This window comes from Notothenia rossii (genome assembly GCF_949606895.1).
Source record: "Notothenia rossii genome assembly, chromosome: 2".
Taxonomy (NCBI): Eukaryota; Metazoa; Chordata; class Actinopteri; order Perciformes; family Nototheniidae; genus Notothenia; species Notothenia rossii.
Window position 1 is genome coordinate 36,947,718 of NC_136904.1, and position 23,253 is coordinate 36,970,970.

The 23,253-nt window shown below is 44.2% G+C and overlaps 1 protein-coding gene across 4 annotated transcripts in view; it reads left to right on the top strand.

The window, feature by feature from the left end:
* Positions 1-23,253, top strand: part of adamts18 (ADAM metallopeptidase with thrombospondin type 1 motif, 18) — a 170,365-nt gene that overhangs the window by 122,874 nt on the left and 24,238 nt on the right. For 3 of the 4 annotated variants that reach the window (XM_079664757.1, XM_079664759.1, XM_079664758.1), the window contains exons 13-18: positions 1,075-1,247; positions 2,567-2,697; positions 3,852-3,975; positions 4,913-5,157; positions 20,872-20,992; positions 21,922-22,048. In XM_079664757.1, the coding sequence (XP_079520883.1) occupies positions 1,075-1,247; positions 2,567-2,697; positions 3,852-3,975; positions 4,913-5,157; positions 20,872-20,992; positions 21,922-22,048 (921 nt within the window). Of the gene's footprint in view, positions 1-1,074; positions 1,248-2,566; positions 2,698-3,851; positions 3,976-4,912; positions 5,158-20,871; positions 20,993-21,921; positions 22,055-23,253 lie in introns of all 4 variants that reach the window. The other variant, XM_079664760.1, reaches the window with a different exon arrangement.

The following is a 23,253-nucleotide window of genomic DNA, read 5'->3' on the forward strand; positions in this document are numbered from 1 at the left end:
CTTTTCCAAAGTTTCATTACGTTGCAACACTAAGGGATATGCTTTTATTGGACATAAAAGGCCCAATTTTCTCTGCTGGTGGTAGCGTTGGAATGCCTGGCATGAGTTTAGAAAACATGAGACTTCAGACATTTCAAGACTCTGTTTGTCTTCATCTAACAAGTGGTGATGGCTTTTATTATTTTAATGGCATATTAAAGATTCATTACCTGTTTATATTTTTTGTCAGCTCTTCCTGTGTGGTTATATGAGTGTTGATTTGGTGTGGTGTGTAAATATCATGGCATGCAAACTTCTCTTTGACATTCCTGTTTTAAATCAATGTGACATTTAGTCCACTCAGTTTTGCTTTCATCAGGGATAACACTACACTGACAGATAAGATGGTGCCATTTTAGAGAACACATTTGCTGTAATATACTCTGAGAATATATTTTTGTTTGCATTTCTGTCACTCATTCAGAGATGGGCCAAGTTGCCTTGTGAAGGATTAAAGCTGCCCTGTTTAGTTTTCTTATGGGAAGACAAAAGTAACATACATTCAGGCAAGAAAAACAGGCAAAAACATGTTGTTCTATGCACCGGGTGGTATTGAGTCAGGGCTTTTTTGCTTCTTGGAAGGAAAAACAATTTTGGAAAGTCTCATGGTGTTGTCTGTGTTTCTCAATTAAACCAATTGTGTGTTTCTTTCAGGTCTTAAAAACCTGTAAAAACACTTATTTTTAGGATATTAATATGGCAAGTGTTTGCATACTTTATGCATACTTTCCATACATCTGCAAAACTGCAATGACCATTGAATTGCACAACAGTAAAGGAAAATTACCTAGAGGGGAACATGATATTAAATCTGCTCAAATAATTAATGAACACAGGTTAGTTACCACCACTATATAAGTGTACTTGTCTTGTGATGCAGTCTCAATACACAGTCCACATTTTAGCTAATGAGTTTTGATTGTCGTGTTAATGCATTGGTTAAAGTGTGATCATAAAACAAGCAGAATATCTCCATGACTAAACCCTTTTTTTTCATCGTCTCTTTTTCTGGGTCTTGTCTTGTCTTCCACCCAGGCCACAGAACAACGGTAAATTTTGCTCAGGCTCCAGCCGCCTCAACCAGCTGTGTAACACTCGGACGTGCCCACTCAGCGCTGTGGACTTTCGTGCCCAGCAGTGTGCCGAGTACAACAGCAAGCCATTCAGGGGCTGGTACTACAAGTGGAAGCCCTACACCAAAGTGGACGGTAAGGTTATCAATTGTTATAAGACCCAATAAGTATTTTATATTTAATGCATCCGTTGTAGAGTGTTGCAGTAATTACATATGTTTGTAGGCTGATCCAGAAGTTAGCATCACAAGGGCTCCCTCGACTCCAATAAATGGGATTGTTCCATTGGATTTTGGGATACTGCAGGAAATAAGCTCTGTGGCAAACACACGTTTATGATATTTACACTTTTTGTTTAGTAAGATAATCTCCACCATTTTAAAGTGCACCAGGTGTAAAAATCTAATGTCAGCCGAAACACATACATATATAACTGACTACATGACTGTCACAAAACTGCTAAGCTAAAAGGTGGCTAATGGCTAAATGATGTTGACGTCATTGGCTAATGATGTTTAGTGGTCTCATTTAGCCACTTGTTAGCAACTTGTTGGCCGCTTGTTAGAAACCAACGTAAGCTTGTATTTACCACAAACCATTCAAATAACATTGATGTGAAGGAACCAGGAAGTGCTAAACGGGTAACTAATTTCAATATTTAGGACTCATGCAGCACCCTTTAGGGATATTCAAATCTCATTGTTCAGAGCAGCTCTGTTAAACACACAGAGGATTGCACAGTGCTCATGACAAGCCTTTTCTCGTCTTAATTCCGTAGATCTTTTTATTCTGTACGCCTGCTAGTCCTAATCTTTTTTTCATAAAGTGTTTCTGTAATGCCAAACTCTATTTACTGCTGCAGTGATTAGAGCCAAAAAGCTGGAGGAAACTATCACTGTGTAATGTGCACGGGAGACATGTAGCCACCTGCACCCCTCGGTGGGGATGGATTTAAAAAGGAAGCCTACGGGCCAGCTTCGTTACACACAGAGAGAGAGAGAGAGAGAGAGAGAGAGAGAGAGTGCACTGAAGGAGAGCGGTGCATTTGGCCGTCGTCCCAGGCCTATTTAAGCTGTTGATGAATGGGAGGCGGTGTACAGAGAAACAGACTCTGAACTGCCTTCTGGGACCTTGGGCCAAGTCACCTTCACCGTCATTTATTTTAATCAAAGGCGGTAGAGACTTGTCTGTAATAACTGATCTGAACCGCAAAATAAAACTGCAACCCCAAATGAATACCCCTAGGTGCCTTCATATTCAAATTCCTGTCCTTTCCAATTCAGCCTCACCAGGACATTTACCGTACATTATGTGCGTAAGAGATTGCAGAACATCAGCTATGGCAACTTTATATTTACCAGGTTATAAAATAACTTTGGTGAATCAGTCACATTAAGTGACATTCCCTTAAAGTTGACCTTTTTCAATGCTACTAATGTTTGCTCTATGTGCAGATGAAGACATCTGTAAGCTGTACTGCATCGCTGAAGACTTTGACTTCTTCTTCGCCATGGCCAGCAAGGTCAAAGATGGCACCTCCTGCTCCGACCACAAAGGAGATTTATGCATTGATGGAGTGTGTGAGGTACATTGTCTGTTTGGATTCACTGTGCTGACCAACTCTTTCATGAACAAAAATTGAAAAAAAATGACAGTTCATGGAAGAATATGCTTTTCAGACTTGTTTCGGTATTGATCTCATAATCAAGTGTTGTGTGGGTGTCCAAGATTGTAGTTTCAACCAAGCGGCAACCTCCATTGGTGAAAGTTGAACTGGAATGGTCAGAAAGTGCAGTTCCTCTAACGGTCACTTAGGGCTGGTTATTCTCTATAAACCCTCCGGTTAAGAAGCCCCAGTCTGCAGCAGAAATAAACATGTCAGCAGCCTGGTACCAAAAAAAACAGTTTTGGACTTCAGTTAACTTCCCCCTTCGACAACTATACGGGGGGTTCATTTTCTATATAACGCAACTTAACTTTAAAGGTATTAAGAGGCATCAACGCTTTGATTGACAGTAGGGTACTGAGACAGGTTGCTAGCCAATATGTGTTGCTTCTGCTAGAGAAACTACACCTGCCTTGAACTGTTTTAAAATCTTCCTTTACCTGCAAAAAATGATTGAAATGAACATGTAAAGGATTTTGATTATTGGGTTAAACTGGACCTTTGTCTAGAACGTTGTCGAAAGCAGTCACGTTGCTTGCCATACATGCAGCCCTTAAAGGAGATATTCTTGCCAATATATAATCCAATTGCTTATACAACGCATGAGAGCTTATAATAAAGAAAACATTTAGTTTTTGTTGTGGGTCCAAGAATTACTTTCGCTGTTACCTTTTTTTTTTTTCGCAGTTAAATGCTTTGGACCTACATAACTACATCTAATACATACTGATGTTGTTCCTACACTTCATCTCATCTTAAAAGTAATGCTGCATCACCCAACAATGGTTATATTCTTCTGTTGTCAAGGGCATTAGTTACTTGAAACACCCAATGTCAACACAGTTGGAGTTAACGTTAGACTTGGATTGTCTAAACACATACGTTTATTCCTCTTAATTCTATTCAGCATTGATGAGGTGTGTGTGTGTGTGTGTGTGTGTGTGTGTGTGTGTGTGTGTGTGTGTGTGTGTGTGTGTGTGTGTGTGTGTGTGTGTGTGTGTGTGTGTGTGTGTGTGTGTGTGTGTGTGTGTGTGTGTGTGTGTGTGTGTGTGTGTGTGTGTGTGTGTACACAGGCAGTAGGCTGTGACCAGATTCTGGGCTCAAAGGCCTCTCTGGATGCCTGCGGGGCCTGTAAGGGAGACAACTCCACTTGCAAGTTCTTCAAGGGCCAATACACCCTTCAACACAGGGCCAACGGTAAGCCTGTCTTTGTTTGTAGTGTGTCTGTGCATGTGGGCTAGCATAAACTTAGTCCTCCTACAAGACAAAGGGAGACTTAAGCCCACTAACAAGGACAGAGGAAATGCACAGACAAATGCATCTAATCCCACTTCATAATGGACTGATTCACTTCATCCACTGATTCAGTTCATCCACTAACACACATGACACAAATAAAGTTGAGTGCATGGTGGGCTACAGTGAGGAATGCCATAGTGAGAAAAGTTTACCATCACTTTCCTAACTTGCTTTTAATAACAGAAATATATAGTCAATGACGTTCATGTTATGTACAGTGCTTACTCTGATCTTTACCTTTGGATAGCTCTGTCTGACCTCTTCGGTCAAACCTATGCTTTGGGGTTAGGATTAGTTCTGACACAGTGGATCGGTTTGCTTCAAAGAAAGTTTGAAAATACCCTCAGTAATGTTATTATGTTCCTGATTAGCATTGGGTTTAATTATAAAAACGATATACTAAAAAAGTACTTTTGCTAATTGCGTTGACACCAAATCCTGCAAAATCTCTCTTCGGACCACTGTACTTTACTTCACGTGATAAGTTACTCTTGTTGATCTAGTGTCCAATTTACTTGTAGAACTCTTAGTATTTTATCATTTAGAGGTTTTGTTTTATGAACATGGGCGCTCATAGGTCTCCGCAAAATAAACCACATTTTTATTTTTATTAAAATAAGAAAATAAATCGACAAAACGATGTTGGGCTGAGTTCTACATTCAGTTTCTGTGCAAACAGCGAATAACACAATTTTCTGCGTGAAGCCTATGGTATGCGAGCATGGGTAGCAGGTGTTTATGATGAAACACAAAATAAGAGTCAGGGAACGGCAATAAACAAAGATGTAGGAATGATTCAGCCTTGACTTTCTTCCTTCTCCTCAATTTCCCTTAGAGTACTACTCCATGGTAACAGTCCCTTCAGGGGCCCGAAGCATCCGCGTTCAGGAAATGGAGGTGTCCACCAGCTACCTGGCCGCCCGCTCCCTGAAAAGGAAGTACTACCTGACCGGGGACTGGACGGTGGACTGGCCGGGGAAGTTCCACTTTGGTGGGACCGTGTTCGACTACCAGCGCTCGTTCAACAAGCCTGAGAGCCTGTATGCCGCTGGACCTACTAATGAGACGCTGGTGTTTGAAGTAAGCCGCCGCTGCTGGGTGATGTCCGTTTGGGGCAATTGACAGTGACAGGGGCCCTGGCAGAGCTGCCGCGCCTCTCTCCTATTTTACGTCTGGATATGAATAGGCTTAGATGAAAAAGTTGGTTGGTAGGGAGAATGGGGGTGGTTGTAACTGTATGTGATGCTTCTGTGGGGGATTAATTGGTGATTGGTTACGTCAGGGATGATCTGGGGATGGGTGGGTGGCGTGGAAGGCTCTAATCTAGAGGGAGGTTCAAACAGCCTGGCCTGTGCAGAGATATGCTCTTTGTGAGGGAAAGAAAATAGAAATGAACAGTTAAAGGTAGTAGACACAAATAGGTTGAAGGGATACCTAGAATTAGTTCAAATCAAAGCCAGTTTAAAGGGTTGGTTCTCCGGGCACAAACTGTAAAAGTGAGTTTAAGACAGAAAGCTCAATAATCACCTCTTCCCCTCAATCCATGTCACCATGGGCCAATCTCCTGATATGCAATCCCGCTGCTTTTAAAATCCACTTTCCATTCTGTCTGAACACAGTTTAAATATTTCAGTGCTATTCTCCATTGTGCGTGGCAGCAGACATTTTAGAGACACATATTTTAATTTATTATAAGGTTAGCCCATTGAGATGTAGCATCTAATTTTACCATAGGTCTTATTGAGACAAATACAACATTATAAAACAGCATTACATACACTGACAAAACATAGATACAGCCCTCATCTGGTTGAGTTATCTCCCACACACTCCTCCCTCCCTGCCTGAAAATGAGCATAATAGGGCCCCTTTAAGATGAGAAAATTAAAGGTCCCATTTCATGGCCATTTCCACTGATCATAATTCCATTGTTGAGGTCTAATAGAATAGATTTATATTTTGCAATTTTCCAAAATCACTTTGGTTTCTCATACAGCATCTCTGTAAACTACGTGTATTCACTGAATTTCACTCTCTGCCTTTAACGGCTCGTTGTAGCTCCAATAGCTCCAGCCCCCACCCTCCCTGTGACGTTGTGAATCGCGCTAAGCTCCGTGGAGGTGTTGTTTCCTTGTTTAGCGACAGCGAAACACAGCCAAACTCACCCTGAGCACACACAAAGTCACAGCCGAAGTAAAAACAATAAGTGTGGCTTGATATTGAGTAAGAAAAAGGTTGATAAACGCTGTGAGAATGGGTCTGCAGAGAGAATTTCGCTGCGATCCCAACTGTCTGTTATCAGCCTGCAGCCAGGGAGGAGAGATCAGCAGAGCTGCATGCACTGAGTGTGTGTGTGAGGAAGTCCGTGGATTGGTCAATTTGGACCAATCAGCGGGGGCTTAACGTAACGGCTCCGCGGACGTAACCTAACGGCTCCATGGATTGGTCCATTTGGTTCCGGGAAACGCATGACATCATGAGTTACCCGGAAGAATCAATGGACAGTGACATATCTCCAACGAGGCGTTTTGGGGAGGTATTTTCTGTGTTACAGTTTTACTCGCTATAGGGTGTACTTTGAGGGTTTTGACTCTGCAGACCGTTTACATACAAGGGGACGGGTAATAACCAGAAAAGCATGACATGGGACCTTTAAGATGCCCAGAAGCAGTGGAAAGATATAGATCTTAGAAACTAGGAAAATCATTCCATTCGGAAAGTAGTTTGATAATTTGAAGAGTAATGGTAAGAGATTTGATATGGGTTATAAGCAATAATTCAGACATAAAAGAAAGGTCCATGTGGCTTAATTAGTCTAAATCAGCCTTTGTGCCACTTTCACCATTCAGCAGTCTCACATGGCAGAAGCCTGCCCCGTGTTTATATGCCGTACAGTGTATTGGTACTGCTGGCTCCAGTGTAACTCAGTCACGTGTTGGTCCATGTACACACACTCAAAGCCATGATGTGGCCCCCACGGCCACTGATCTCAAAAGTGCTTTGTTGCAGCCATGGGATTCGTGGCTAATAGAGCGAATAAGTCAACTGCCCTTCAGAGGCACGGATGAAACGTACAAAATCAGCTTTCTGGAGTGAGATGTTCTGTAAAGTATGGGAGGTGATTTATTACTTTTTTTTATTGTGGGACCCAAGTTTGTAATCAATGGTGTGTCAGAAACCTAAGAGGGGAGGGTGAGTCTTTACCCGTCCTGAAGCAGCAGAATGTGATGCTGGACAGGCGTATCCTCCCGAGAGCAAGATTAATATTGGACAAGTGGCTGAGTCATTATCCGTACGAGTCTGTAGGCTTAAGTGAACGGTGGTGGGACGTGTGGGATGTTCTCCTCACATAACTTTGTTAGCGAAAGCATTTATTTCCCCTGAACTCTGAACCCTAGGCATGGAAACAGAAGTGGGAACCAGGTGATGAGTAGACTTCCCCCCCCCCCTGCTCCCTGTTAGTCATGTAAAAGCTGCTCTACCCTCAGTCCCTTAGGCTACTGAAGTCCTGAGGTTAAAGCAGGAATGAGTATCCTGTGAATCCAGAAGGAATACCAGTGTGCTACTTCCAAAGTGCTTGGCTGGTTACTTGTTTGGCCATCAGGAAATGTCTGAGTGTTTCAGTAGCTATTTTAGTAAAGAGGCTGTACTGTTTGTGGGCAGTATAGAGGAGTAGCTGCTGTAGTTGTTGGAAAGCCATTGTTGTTTCCTTCTGCAAGAGGAATTATTGCGGGAATACAGACCAGCAACTTAAAATACATCTTAGTTGCAAGATAGATTTTAGGATTATTTCTGACCAACTTTGCAAACAATTCTGCAATACCACAATCTTGCTTTCACTTAGCATGGTCATACATAGGGATGTTTCATTTTTCTCAAACAACAGAACTCTAATTTTAAAGGTCCCATGTCATGGCCATTTCCACTGATCATAATTCCATTGTTGAGGTATACTAAAATAGATTTATACTGTGCAATTTTCAAACTCACATTCGCTTCGCATACAGCATCTCTGTAAAGTATGTGTATTCAGCTGTATTCACTCTCTCCACTCAACGGCTCGTTGCAGCTCTTGCCCCCCCCCCCCCTGTGAGCCCAGTGTGCTCCGATTGGTCGGGATGTTGTGAATCGCGCTGAGCACCGTGGAGGTGTGATTTCCTTGTTTAGCGATACACAGCAAAACACAGCCAAACTCAACCTGAACACACACAAAGTCACAGCCGAAATAAAAACAATAAGTGTGGCTTGATATTGAGTAAGAAAAAGGTTTATAGGTTGGTAAACGCTGTGAGAATGGGTCTGCAGAGAGAATTTTGCCGCGATCCCAACTGTCTGTTATCAGCCTGCAGCCATGGAGGAGAGATCAGCAGAGCTGCCTGCACTGAGTGTGTGTGTGGATTGGTCAATTTGGACCAATCAGCGGGGCCTTAACGTAACGGCTCCGCGGACGTAACGTAACTGCTCCACGGATTGGCCCAATTGCGGCCAATCCGGCTAGTGGGTGCTTCTACGACACAGCAACCAGGAAGTAAACAATGGACAATGACATTTCACCAACGAGGCGTTTTGGGGAGGTATTTTCTGTTTTAGAGTTTTACTCGCTACAGGGTGTACTTTGAGGGTTTTGACTCTGCAGACCATTTACATGCATAAAAACCTTCATAACACACAAGGGGACGGGTAATAACCGGAAAAGCATGACATGTGTCCTTTAAATATTCTCCAGCTTTACAAGTGTAAATGCCAGTAGGCTGGAAGGAAACAGCATGTAAGCCACATCCTTTTGTAGAGACGATGAACACTAATGACTTTGGAGATCCAATGACTTTATATATATGTTGATAAATATATTTAAAGTATATGGATTAGCTATCTGCAAACAATTATGCTTCTCAGATCTTTTAGGTTCATGATGAAACAAGTAACAGCACTTGGCTGGGTAATACTGATTGGCGAATAGTAGCATGCTAACATGCTCAAGACAGAATCGTAATGTGGTGAGTAGTATCTCAAAGAAACACTTTGTCTAAGCACAGCACATACAGTAGCTGTACATACTTTTCGAATAAAGTGGTTTGAATAATAAGGCAAGTTTTCTTAAAATCAATTTGACCTTCAGTCCATTTCTTGCATTTTAAACGTATGGGAGGATTAGCATTGCATCCCCACCACTGAGTCTAGTGTCATCAGAAGAATGGAGGCATGTGGTGCAGTGGGTTGTGCGTTGGTGCTCGGATCAGGGGGTCACAGGTTCAAACCCCACTGCAGTCAGCATGTTGTTGTGTCCCTGGGCAAGACACTTCACCACAAATTGCTCCTGTGGGGATTGTCCACAGTATTGAGTATGTAAGTCGCTTTGGATAAAAGCGTCTAACAAGTAACATGTAATGTAATGTAACAATAAGCCAGAACCTAGGTTGTATTAACGCCAAATATTCCTTAAAGCAGAGTCTTTGCTAAGTCTGACAGGCTCCACATGCCTGTCTGTGTCTCGGTCATACATCTGCTGCGGATGCACATATGACACAGGCATAATCTCTATAAGTATGTCCTGTAATTACAAAAAGGAGAGAGAGAAGGATAGAGAGATTAAAAGATTAAGAATTCTGCAATTGAACTCTTTGGATGTGAGAAGTTAAGGTCAGGGCACGGGGACTTTAACTGCAAATGAAAAGAGCCAAATGAAGGAAAGCGTGTTTTGTTTTTTTCCACTACTGATCATCTGTTTCACACATTCTACTTAACTTTCCGCTGTCACGGAAAAAAACATGGAGAAAGTAAATGGGGGAGGGTCTGCACACCGATCACTTACAGACCCTTACTCAGCTTGAAACGCTCAAAGAAAATAAATGTTGAGGAGTGTGAGCGCAAACTGTGACACGGTGTTCTTATCTCTACAGCTGCTCAACTGGTAGGGGGGAGGAAGGAAAGAGGAAAGAAGTAACTAACAAGAGCAGGAGGAACATATGGCTGAGGTCTCCACGGACACCAAGTGGTATTATTCCCCCTGAATTTACATTCTTGTGGCATGGCGAGGCGAGGTCATGCCAGTCCAGGGCAAATCATTTTGGATCCACAAGTGAGATAGATATCTGAGTCTGCCACATTCTAATTCATCATCGTCTCATCTGACGTGATGAGTGGCATGGCGGTTAGGTTGTGAAAGCCAAGACATTCTGTGGTACGATGTTGTACTGTAGGAAGATGGACTAGCATCAATCACGCAACGTGAACTCTTTCAATATATGTGTTTTTTTTATCGACTAACAGAACAGTAAAAAGAAGTAGCCAAATGAAATAAAACAGAGGGAGCCAAAAGATGCCATTGTTGAACATTTCTCATATTTAGACCCCAAAAACAAAATCACTCGGTCAAATGAGTAATTGATTATCTTTATCGGCATTTTTTAAGGGTATTTTATGCTTCTTATAATGCATCTTTGTTATATTAACTGACAGACAGTGAGTCTTGGAATATTCATTGTTTTAACTTCGTTCACTTTTTTGCAACTCTGGGCCTGGACAAGTAATACTAATTGTCTAGCCAAAATCAGGTTGTGCAAACTAGTTTATTGTTTGCTTTGTTTTGCACAGGCACCTTCCCTCACCATATCACTGGTGCATTTGTAGATGGGCACCAACAATGTTCTGATTCTGTTAAAATTCAGTTTTTATATTGCATAAAACGTATTGACTGAGTGATGACTGTTGCACTCGTTCTCTAAATGCAATTAATTTTAGTTTGTGCTGTCAATCCAGATAAGGCTCATGGATTTATTGGCTGTAGAGCTTTGGTAGATTTATATGTGTTGTGACAAATATCAGTCAGTATTATACTGCCGTGGTTGGTTTGCTTTGACTACCGGAGAGTTCACAAGGGTTCTGTTCATTCTGTTGACGAAGTGGGAGCAAGCATGCATTCATTGTTGCTATTCGGACTGATTTGTAGGAGGTTGGGGGATTTTGGTTTTATTTATTTATATTTCTCTTTGGAAGCTAAACACCCAAATAAATAATAACAGCCAGGGGATGAGCTTTGGCGGCAGTGATCCCAGACTGGAGATGATTCAGGTTTGGATAAGTCTTAAAATATCTTTGACAACCCTAACTCTGTGGTTGGTTGGGCGTGTTCAACATTGTGGATGGTTTAGGGAAGATATATCAGCTATTTAGAAAGCTTCAAGGCTTCAGATATGTTGAGGTTATCTACTAAAGACATTTAAAAAGAAATCCTGCAAAATGTTTTTTATAGCAGCTGGTTTACATGAGTGGATGTTGTTTGGGAAGGGTTTTTGGTTAGTGTTGGTTTACTTGGATAGGCACAACATCCTGGTGTGGTTAGTGGTGGTAGTTGTTTCACGGCAATGGATTTGGGTGGGTAGCATTAGCAGAGGAGGCTTGGGTGTTAAAGTGAAGCCAGATCTTATGCAGTTTAAAAGCCGCCAGTGCCATCGTTTCAACATTTTAGATAAGACGTCCTTGAGACAGCAAGTGTTAAACTCAAACACTCCGATAACAATCTGAAAGGTCTAAATAAATGCACAAACCACAAACAGAACCTTTGTGAATTTTAGGACTAATTACAATTGTAGTTTACCTGGTTAACACTTATATTTGTTTATAAGAGAGTCGGTAAAAGTAATAATCTCTGAAAATATCAGAATCTGGTTGCTAGTAGTAACTGATGATAATATATAATGGTTCTTCATTGGAAAATAATCAACTATTAACAATGCTTTGTATTGTGATCAAAATCCAAGCATAATATCTCTGCACTTGGATAAAGAGCCAGATATACTTCTCTCATAAGTGCAGAACAATATCCAGTGTTTAAACTGAAGCTTTGGCTGAGCTTTGTCTGACAACCAAAAATGGTCTAGTAAGTCTGTTTTTATGACATTTGGACAAATTGGAAACATACAAAAATTGGCCAACAGAAGTTCCAAACTGTCTTTCACTGAGTTACTTTGACACTGACAAATAAGTATAAGATAGTGTATTGGTCTATCTATATTAGCAATCTAGTATTTGCTCATTTATAATAAGCACATTGATAAGCCAAAAATATATTAGCGTTTATCGAGATAATGATACCGACTGCAAGTTAAGTCACACTGAACCTAAAAACATGTCTTTGTGTTCAAATTTGACCGGGTAATAACAGAAAAGGGGATACAATTTTGACATTCCTTCCCATTATTTTGTGGGATATAGTATTCACCTGAATGTGCCTGTCTGTTCTTCTAGCTGATCATAAGTCAGTATACAGAGTACCAACCTTTGTAGATTTGTTTGTCTGACAACAGACAGCTCCTTGCTCCTCTCCACATATACTCATACCTCCCTTTGCCTCCTGTCTGGATTTGGGCCGAGTGTACACATGGAACAGTTAGCATGCTCAGAAGGTGATTGGTCCAGTCAGTGGATGCACCCCGGGACTGTTGAACATGGATCTAATCCAGGAGGTGCTTGGCTGTCTAAACTGGATAGTTGATGGTAGATTCCTCATACTTAAAGTTATACCCCAAAGAAAATACACTTGTCAAAGCTCATTATTAGATAGACTTGACACGTTTTTCAGGCATTGGCTGCTGAGGGTTGGATTTAAAACAATTTGCCAAATGGATTAAGGATTAATACCCACCCAACCTAAACTAAACCAAGTTGGCCTGTAAAAGAGAAACATTGAACACAGTCCAAGGCAGTGTCTTGAAATGGTTTAAAATGACGCACTATGAGCTGACTATGTATGTAAATGTGCCTCAAACTAAATTATTCACCATGGCAGTGAATCCTCACCAGTTAGCTTTAATAATAGCCTGATGCTTCTCTTGTAATGGGTATGTCTGCTTTCATTCATCCGTCAGTCTCTGCTTGACTTCCATGTACAAATAAATCTCCCTTACAGAAAAAGGTAACTTAGAATCACCAGCCAGTAAAAAAGAATGTGGTATTAAAAAAAGCGCTTACTCACGACGGAAAATGGAAATTGTTACTAATATGTGCACTGTCCTGTCCAAACAAAATGACCTTATAATACTGTGGTCAGCCAGTTTGGACAAGAGTCTCAAATGTTTTTGGAGCCTTCTGATTAGTGGGTAACAGCTCAGTTGGACATAAATGGTGGAATTATTCTGCCACGTTGTCTTACCTTTAAACTTTTTGCAGAGGGATCCACAACAGATGGAACATTCATATCTGCTCTCCTTACACTGCACAATATAGGACTACTTTATAGATTCTTGAAGTTCCATAAATACTGGGATTTATTTATTACGTATTGGCTCAGAGCAATAGAAGAAGATATACATTATACTGTGTGAGGGGGAAGATATTTCATGTTTGTCAGTCAGTAAATATATGCTGTTTCCAGCCTCTCAAATGTAAAGATTTACATTTTAACTGTCAAATATCTTGGACTGTTCTTACGGCATCTTCGAAGATTTCACCTTGAGGTCCAAACAAGGCAGGTATATACTGTACAACTGAAGGCAAGGCTAAAGTTAAGCTGGAAAGCTCCAAAAACTGGAAAAATACAAGCAACAAACAGGAAGCAAATCAACTGGGGAACACTAGGAATTATCCATGGAACAACCACAGACAGGAAACAAGGCATGACCACACTAAGGAACATTGATGACTGACTAAAAGGGAACATTTGCAGAGACAGGCATACTGGGCATTTCTCAATGTCGAGGACGCTTCCTTTGTAGGACGTGTCTTCCGAGTCAGGTACTTCAGAGGCTAGGCAAGAATCCTTCCTAGCATTCGGAGAACGAAGAATGGAACAGGCTAGCAAGTGTGCAGGTGTGCGTCATATGAGAGGCCCCGCCTTAAATTGAGCGCGATTTGTTTGAAGACTCATATCTGATTTGCGAAGATCAAAGATGTACTTGAGTAACTGTATTCTGTAAAATGATCATCTCTCCAGGACAGAACCACTAAACTAACATAAAACATCCTCCTTCTGTTTGCAGCCTTGAAAAAGTCCTGGAGGATAAGCAGCCATAAGAAAATCATAAAATCACAATCACCAATCAATAATAACATTTATATTCATATATCATACTTGATGTCTGCAAACTGTTTTACACATATTGGTGCATATTGGTAGCATAAACCACAACTATCAACAAAAGCGGCAAAGTCAAAACAAGGTTCATTTTAATTATTTATTTAGGTGCAAAACGCTCTTAGGCCTCATTCACACCTAACCCTAGATTACGGCCGCGTTACGGCTGCGCCGCAGCGTTACCGCCGGAACACACCGTTACACACCGTTACACACCGTTACACACCGCAACGTTCACATTTCTCGAGGCCACTCTAGTGAATGGGTGCTATTCCACCAGACGTGCCGCGTTACGGCTCAGAAGCGTCCCAGAAGCGTCTCTGCGCTGGGCTCCGCTCGAAATAGGATTTAAGTCTATTTTTCGACGCGACGTAAGGTGTTGCAGAGGCACCGTACAGGAAGTGGAACGGTCAGAGCATCCGGCTCATTCCCAAAATATACAAATTTTGCAGACCCTATCCATCCGTAGTCTTTCAAGTAGGAGGGTTAGGGTTAGGGTTAGAAATGCCAGCGTTCTCCTCCGGTTTACAGGCGCTGTGTAAATTATATATATATAGAATAATTATGATGATGAATGCATTTACCACTAAAATACAGCAACACATCTTTGATTCATGTCGTTTATGACTGGAATATCACAATTATTATGAACTTTGTCTGTACAAAGTAGCCTGTCGAGGAAATATGCCCAAATCAACAAAAACTGCGAGCCGGCAGGCAAGACGCTCCACTTCTGAAATACTTCTGAAACGCGCCCGGTAGGGTATGACACCGGAGGAGGCCGGACCAAAACTGCGACGCAGCCGTGACGCGACGCAGACAGACCCGGTGGAATTGAGGGGTAATAGTCCGCTTCTCTGGTGCTTCTCCGGGCGGCAGACATAAATCTGTGGGCGGGCATTTGATTTACCAGGGCGGGCCCACCCCGACACTGGAATGGAAAGAGAGGGGTTTTAGGTTGCCATAAGGCTGTGTTGACGGTCTTATTATACATCCATTGGTTGGTTTTGTGGCACATTTGTAACGCTTGGCCAACATGGGCAAGCTTGCAGTCAAACTTGAGCGCACACAGGGTGGAGAGGTGGAGTGAGCGAGTGCAGCGGTCTGCTTGCGCACGGAGCAGGAGTGTGTGAGAGAGGGCTTGAGAGTCCATTTCTCTTCAAAATATAATTGATTACCAGCCTCCCTTGTCCCTGGCTGGCTTGCTAGCTCGTTGGTAACGTAACTGATGTCTTCTAATGTGCCTGCATCTGGCGCTGAGTCGCCATATTCCTTTTGTGAACTATTTTTGTTCGTTAACCACTTCCTGATATCCATTGTTGCAGATAAATATAAATGATAATAGCCAAACTAACCTAGCAAGAGTAAACTGACAGGCTGCTGTACCGCATCTCACCAAAAAAAAAACACACGACTCAACCCAGCGAAAAACCAATCTCGCGCGCAGAATTTCATTCAGAATTTCCTAGCAAAATAACAAAATGATATTAAATTAATCTTTCAACATAGTCTAATACAAAAATAAATATTAGGACAAAGCCTAACAAATAACAACAATAAACATAATAATGTAAAATGTTTTATTCAGCCCTGATTAAAACAGCGGCCCAAATCCTGGATGGGGGGCCGCCCATGACGCCGAGTCTGAGTCCTCGGTAGAATTCCAAGGATCCTGTACATTGGCACAGTCCTTTGACGGGAATCGATGACGTAGCATCCTTGAAATAGTGGCTCTGAAGGATCCTTCCTTGACCTTGAGAAACACCCACTGTATATGCAAACATAACAAATCTCATTGACAAGACACAGCTGGAGATGGCAGGTAAAAACACAAGGGCAGCAAGGTAATTATACATAGGTGGATAGAATCAGGGCGGGGCAGACAATCACAAATGGCGGGGAAACACAGGAAGTCAATACACAAGGAGTTCTATTTCATCCTTACAGCCCGTCCACACGGCGGCACGCGTTGAAGCTTCAACGCTTCTGCCCCTTCACTTTGAATGGGGTGACGTCACGCTTTGCCGAACTGCATTGTGGTTGCGTTGCTCGCTTCAAAAGTTGAGCAATATTCAACTTTTGAAGCTTCTACGGAAGTGTCAGCCAATCAAATCATATGCCAGTACAAGCTCTAACCAATCAAACCGCATGCTTGTGTGTCCAGGGCGGGAGATTAATGTGATTGGTTGTTGATCACGCTCCAGACACGCCCACCGGCAAGCTTCAACGCACGCCGCCGTGTGGACGCTGCATTACTGACCGCCAGAGGCAGTTCTTAGCACTGAATATCTTCTGTCTCGCGCATGCGCAGGTCGAATATTTATATCAACAAAGTAACGTTTGACCTCGTATGACCCCGGAAGGCATAAGTTCCAGTGTTGTCAACAAGTTCAGTCCTTTTTCATCTTCTCGCTGCACAGGTTACTACTTTATGAGTAGAAGCCAAGCTAGCTTATTGAAAACGTTGATTCTAGCTCATCGCTACATGTAGCCTTGTGATCGTCTCGATCGGAGCTGCGTGCTAGAACGCTCGCCCTCCAAAGGCTGCGACGAGCTGTCGCCCTCCCAATGGAGGGGACCGCGGTGTTTACGCTCGGACTCCCAGGTGCTCCGGACCGGTAAAGAGCGGACGCTCCTGCACGTCAGTCGGTGAGATCGCTGCCATTTATTGTTGATTGTGCTATCTATTCTCAAGCTAATAGATAATTGTGTCCAAGTTAGCCGAGTACTCTCGCTCAAGCTAAACTTGTTACTGCACTAGTGAAGAGAGCTTCTTCGCTCCCATCTCACTACACACATTTGGTTCCTTACCTGTTCCATCCTCCAGTTAGCTGAGTGCTCTCGCTCAAAGCTAAACTTGTTACGACGCTAGTGAAGAGAGTGTCTTCGCTCCCCTCTCAAGGCACACAATTGGTTCCTGTTCCATTCTCCAGTTAGCTGAGTGCTCTCGCTCAAAGCTAACTCGTTACGGCGCTTGTGAAGAGAGTGTCTTCTTTCCCCTTTCATGGCGCACAATTGGTTCCTGTTCCATCCTCCAGTTAGCTGAGTGCTCTCGCTCAAAGCTAACTTGATACAGCACTAGTGGAGAGAGTATCCCCGCTCTCCTATCACGGCATACAGTATATACCGTTAACTGACTTAATTTTTCTCACCCCAGTTAGCAGAGCGCTCACACTCACGCTAACTACTATTGTGCTCACTCCCCTCCACTGCATATATTGTTTCCTGGCCCGGTTATTTAAAGTCAGCTGAGTGCTCTCGCCGGCTCACCATTGTGCCCACCATGGGCCTCAGCGTCCCACGAGGGGGCCGGCCCGCTAACCGTTTTCCTGTTAACTCGCCCCCAAGGCAGCCTCGGCGTCCGGTGCCTAACCGTCGCCCCCCCAGAGCCTCCAGGCCGGGGGGCAAGTTACTGAGGGTCTGGGGCCGGCTGTCGGTTATTTCTCCCAGCAGCAGCTCAACTACTGGGTAGCTCAAGCTTCAGACCCCTGGGTGGTTTTCACCTTAACCCAAGGGTACAAGCTTCAGTTCCGACACCGGCCCCCAGCCTTCAGCCGGGTCAAAATGACAACCATAAGCGACTCGGCAAAAGAAGTCGCCCTAAACCAGGAGCTGTCAGTACTCCTTGCCAAGGGTGCAATCAAGCCTGTGGACCCCATCTCACAGCCCGGGGGCTCCTACTCGACTTACTTCCTGGTAAGGAAGAAAGGCGGTGGACTTCGCCCTATCCTCGATTTGAGGGGACTCAACAAGTTCCTACAGATTTTACCTTTCCATATGCTGAGTACAGCGGAAGTTCTTCGTACCGTTGCCAGGGGGGAATGGTTCACGTCCGTAGACTTGAAGGACGCTTATTTTCATGTGCCTATTGTGCCTCATCACAGGCAGTTTCTTCACTTTGGCTTCAGAGGCTGTCATTTCCAGTTCAGGGTGCGCCCATTCGGAATCTCCCTCTCCCCAAGGGTGTTCACCAGGTGTTTCGCGGCAGCCCTCTCGCCCCTGCAGTCTCAGAGTATGAAGATTCTGCCATAGTTAGACGACTGGTTGATTGTTGCACCATCCCGGTTGCAGTCGACCCAGGACACGGCTCTCCTTCTCTCTCATGTCGGCCGGCTAGGCCTCAAGGTGAACATGGAGAAGAGTTGTCTGAACCCCTCTCAGAGCCTAACCTTCATTGGTGTGGCTCTGGACACAGTCACTATGCGGGCCTGGACGACATCCTCCAGCTTCTTCCCCTCTTCAAAAGGGGCAGTTCTCTGGCATATATTATTTTTCTCTGCCCCTGCAGAGATGGCTGAACGGCCTCCACTTAGACCCCAAGTTGCATAGGCACAGAAAAATCAGGGTGTCACATGGAGGGAGAGGTCGTATATGTCAAGGGGCGTGGCCATGGGCTCCGTCCCTTTCCGCAGAGAGACCGTTACGACGGATGCCAGCCACTCGCAGCGGGGTGCGGTGTGGCAAAACAGGACAGCTTGTGGGCAGTGGTCTGTTCAGGACTGCACAGAACACATCAACGTGCTAGAGCTACGAGCTGTGCACCTAGCATACTTGAGGGGGGAGGCATGTGCTTGTCCGCTCGGACAACACTACAACAGTGTATCACATAAAGCACCAGGGGGGCACCAAATCTGCACCCTTGCTAGAGGTGTCCCAGACTCTGACCTTGGCAGCTCCTTGCCTGGCCAGCCTACAGTCAATGTATCTGCCCGGAGAGCAGAACCAAGTCGCCGACTTCCTCTCCCGTCACAAGCCTCCACCGGGGGAGTAGCGGCTTCATCCAGAGGTGGTGACCGGCATCTGGGGTCTCTTCGGCAGGGCAGAGGTAGATCTCTTTGCTTCGAAGATGTCGATCCACTGCCCCCTTGACCAGCCAAAGGAGAAGACCAGCCCTTTGGGTCAGGACGCCCTGGCTCATTCATGGCCATGGTGTCTTCTCTATGCCTTTCCACCCCTTCCTCTGATCCTACCAACACTCCTTAGTGTGATTCATCAGGGCCACAGGCTTCTTCTGGTGGCCCCCTTTTGGCCAGCCAGGACTTGGTTCTCCATGCTGCACAGACTCTGCTGCGGGAGGCCTTGGCGTCTCCCCAACAGGAAGGACCTCTTTTTTCAGCTGGAGGATCTGATGTGGCACCCCGACTCCTGCTGCCTCCAGCTGTGGGTCTGGCCACTGGAGGGCCCGACCCGCTGCTGAGCGACTGCATAGAGCCTGTCTCAATGCAGGGGCACCATTTACTCGTAGGCAGTACGAAAACAGGTGTAAACTGTTTTCTGACTGGTGCCAAGGGCGAAATGAGGGCCCAGTACATTGCTCGGTGCATACAATCCTTGAGTCCCTGCAGTCCCTCCTGGACAACGGCCGGTGTCCCGCTACCGTCAGGGTGTATGTGGCTGCTACATCAGCTCAACACGCAAGGGTTGACAACAACAAAGTGGGGAGCCATAGGCTGGTAGGGGAGCTCTGAGGCTTCGCCCCCCGAACATCCCAAGGGCTCCTACATGGTACCTGCCTTTGGTGCTGGATGCCCTATGCTCGCCTCCCTTTGAACCCTTGTCACAGGCAGAACTGAGGTGGCTCTCAGCTAAGACTGCTTTCCTTCTTGCCATCACCTCAGCAAAGCGTGTAAGCCAGCTTCAGGCCTTGTCCGTGAACAGCTCATGCCTGAGGTGGAACTCAGATGGCTCAGGTGTCACGAATGGCCGAATACAGCGTTCCTCCCTAAGGTGCTGGCACGCTCTCATTTTAATTGGCCTATCCAGCTGGCAAGGTTTGACCCCCCATCAGGAGAAGGGGGAGAGAGGTCAAGACTCCTATGCCCGGTGCGGGCCCTTAGAGCTTATGTCCAGATTACCGCAGGCATATGTCAGTCTGCCTACCGTCCCTTGCCACCCAGAGTAAAGTGCCACTCTACCAGGAGTGTCTCCACGTCATGGGCGACCTTGAGAGGTGTGACCCTGGAGGACATATATGCCGCGGCCACATGGGCATCCCCGAGCACATTCGCCAGATACTACAGAGTGAATGTTGCCGCCCCTCACCCGCTGGGTGTGGTCCTCCTGCAGAGTCCGCCTAGGCCATCCCTATAGGGTAAGTATTCAGACTTCCTTGTGACTCTGTTGATATAAGTCATCCAGTGCTAAGCACCGCCTCTGGCGGTCAGTAAGGATGAAATAGAACAATAGTCATGTATGTAACTACGGTTCTATGAATCCTGGATGACCGCCAGAGTTCTTGGTCACTCGGAATCTCGTGTTCCCGCTAGAAGATTCCATAGGACTGAACTCGTTGACAACACCGGAACTTATGCCTTCCGGGGTCATACGAGGTCTAATAAATATTCGACCTGCGCATGCGCGAGACAGAAGATATTCAGTGCTATGCATCGCCTCTGGCGGTCATCCAGGATTCGTAGAACCGTAGTTACATACGTAACTATCAATTGTTTTACAAAATAAAAAATGAAATAAAAAAACTAAATATAGTTATAAATTAACTATATTTATTTCACTTGATGTACATATTGCGATTTCCTACTTTATATTCTGCTAGTACCCCCGTTTCATGTTGTACAAAGGTTGCTAGTTTGAACCCCTTGAACAATGGGAAGGAAACGTGTTTAATATAAAGATTTGAACTGGGTGTTGATGCTCAGTGTGCTTTCTATATAACTATATTTACACGTGTGACACCTTTCTGACTGACTGCTCTTGCCTGACAGATCCTCCTGCAGGGAAAGAACCCGGGTGTGGTGTGGGAGTACACCCTGCCGCGCACTGAGAGGAAACCCGACTACAACTGGGGCCTGGTGCGCTCCGACTGCTCTGCTCCCTGTGCTGGAGGTGAGACTGTGTGTGTTTGTTTGTACACTAGACCTGTACATGTGTGTTTTAAGGATGAATCTAGAAGTGTGTGACATTGTTTCGGGTTCATGAATAGAGAGTTTTCCCCTTTTAACACCAGTTTTCCTTTAATTGCTTAGCAACCGTAACTTGATTGAAATTATAAGGTGTACGGTTTCAAAATTGTTGCTGACTCTTTGCCGGAGACTACAGCTCAAAGGCTGTTACAAACCTTGGCCGTTAGAAAGTGGCATCACTTTTTTTATCTTTATATTGTACTATAAAGTATATACAAGCACAATTGTCTTCATTTAGCTGAATACGTAATAATGTAAAACAAGGATTATTATTTTATCTAAATTAAGAAAACTGTCAAACATTTTTAGAATCTCTACATTTAATTTAACATTGTAGACTCCTTATGGTCTGTGTGACAAATGTAACAGTTAACAGCAAATGAAGGGGGCGTCGCCTAGCAAATAGTCAATCGACATTAAAAAAGCATTAGAAATACCTGCTTATTCAAGGGTGTACTTGAGTAAGAATGTGTTCGTATGTTTGTATATGTTGTGTTTGTGTAAATGAGATATTGTTTTGTTTATAGGATGATGAAAAGCACCTTTGTCAACCGAGAAGTTTAAACTTTGTCAGTCCCAGAAGACTTAAGACAAGGCCCTGCTCAATGTGTGTGTCTGTGTGCATGTGCATGTGTGTGCGTGCATGTGTGTCTGTGCATTTTCTGACTGTGTTTCCTGTAGCTTTACTCTCTCAAGAGGCTGCACACAGACACACTGACTTAACAGACTTTTGATCCATGACAGAGTCAAAACTGAACTTTTAAGTTTTCTATATTTTAGGCTCAAATCCCAAAGTTGTCAGATTTTATGCAAGATTTACAACTCTCTACTCTCCGTGTTTTTTTCCGTCAGGTCGTATCTCGAACAAGGCCATCTGTCTGCAGGACCAGAAGGTTCAGGTCAACTCCACCATGTGCAATCCCCACACCAGACCAACACTGGGCTCCCATCTCTGCAACACACAGCCCTGCCCTGCATAGTAAGCGTGCGTGCGCGTGCGTGTGCGTGTGCGTGTGCGTGTGTGTGTGTGTGTTTGTGTTTGTGTGTTTAAGGGCATTTCTTGGTATACAGTTGGCCGTGGTAAATGTGGCTAGTGTCGTTATGTTGCCAAATTTTCAGCAACCTTAGGCGCTGTTTTCATTACAGACTCTCACATATACACACGGTGGTTGAGCAGTCTAGAGCTTGCCTGTGGTCCCTTTGCTGCGGTCCGCCACTACTCTGCTCAACCTGTGTTCTTCTCCTCTGCCCCTCCTCCTCCCGACTCTCCTGCTGTCTAATTTTCCCCTTTTTTCGGTTTTCTTATTTAAAAAAAAGTCCATGGCCCTTTCTCATTTCTCTAACTCCCCTCCTCGACTCCTATCCTCGACTCCTATCCTCGAGACTTAGTCCCGCCCACAGGAGATGCGAGCGGAGGAGCCGAGGAGGGGAGCCGAGGAGAGAGGAGGGGAAGCAGCAGGCGGTTAGAGAAATGAGAACTCCTCTCCTCTGAGCGGTCATTTTAAAGAGACGTCCATCAATGATGACAGGAGGCACAGCAGCCCTCTGTCTGATGGACAGATGTGTTCATGACGACTTATATATTTACTTTTAATTCCTTCACAGTGCGGTATAATGAGACAATAACAGGCTACAGATGCGGACACACACACACACTTAGACACACACATATACATGTATATATTTATATAAATATATACAATTTCAGAATCAAACAGAGCACTCTCATAATAACGTAACACTATCAGAGACTGGATATATTCCCCCCCCTCTCCTCTCTCTGGTCGCTACAATGGGGAATTGAAATTACGGGCCAAAAGTTTTATTTACAAGTATTAAAAGTAAGCAGAGGACACCAAACCAACTGAGACCCGTCTGTCCGCCGCATCTACGCACTGTACAACACGCACATACAGCTCCTAAAGCATATAATCAGGCTACAGCCGTTGTGTATTTTATTATGTGAAGCACTAAATGGTTTTAGAAAAATATCGACTCTTTGTTTGTAGATATCTACTAAACTATAGCAAATAAAGAGAGTGGGCCTGTTATACTGAGTGATATATATATTATACACACTGCTCTGCTTTCTGCACGGACCTTACAGCTGCTCTCACTGTAAACATCGTGTCGCGATGAAAGCAGTTAATAAAATAATATCCAGGGGATGCATGCAGAGCTGTG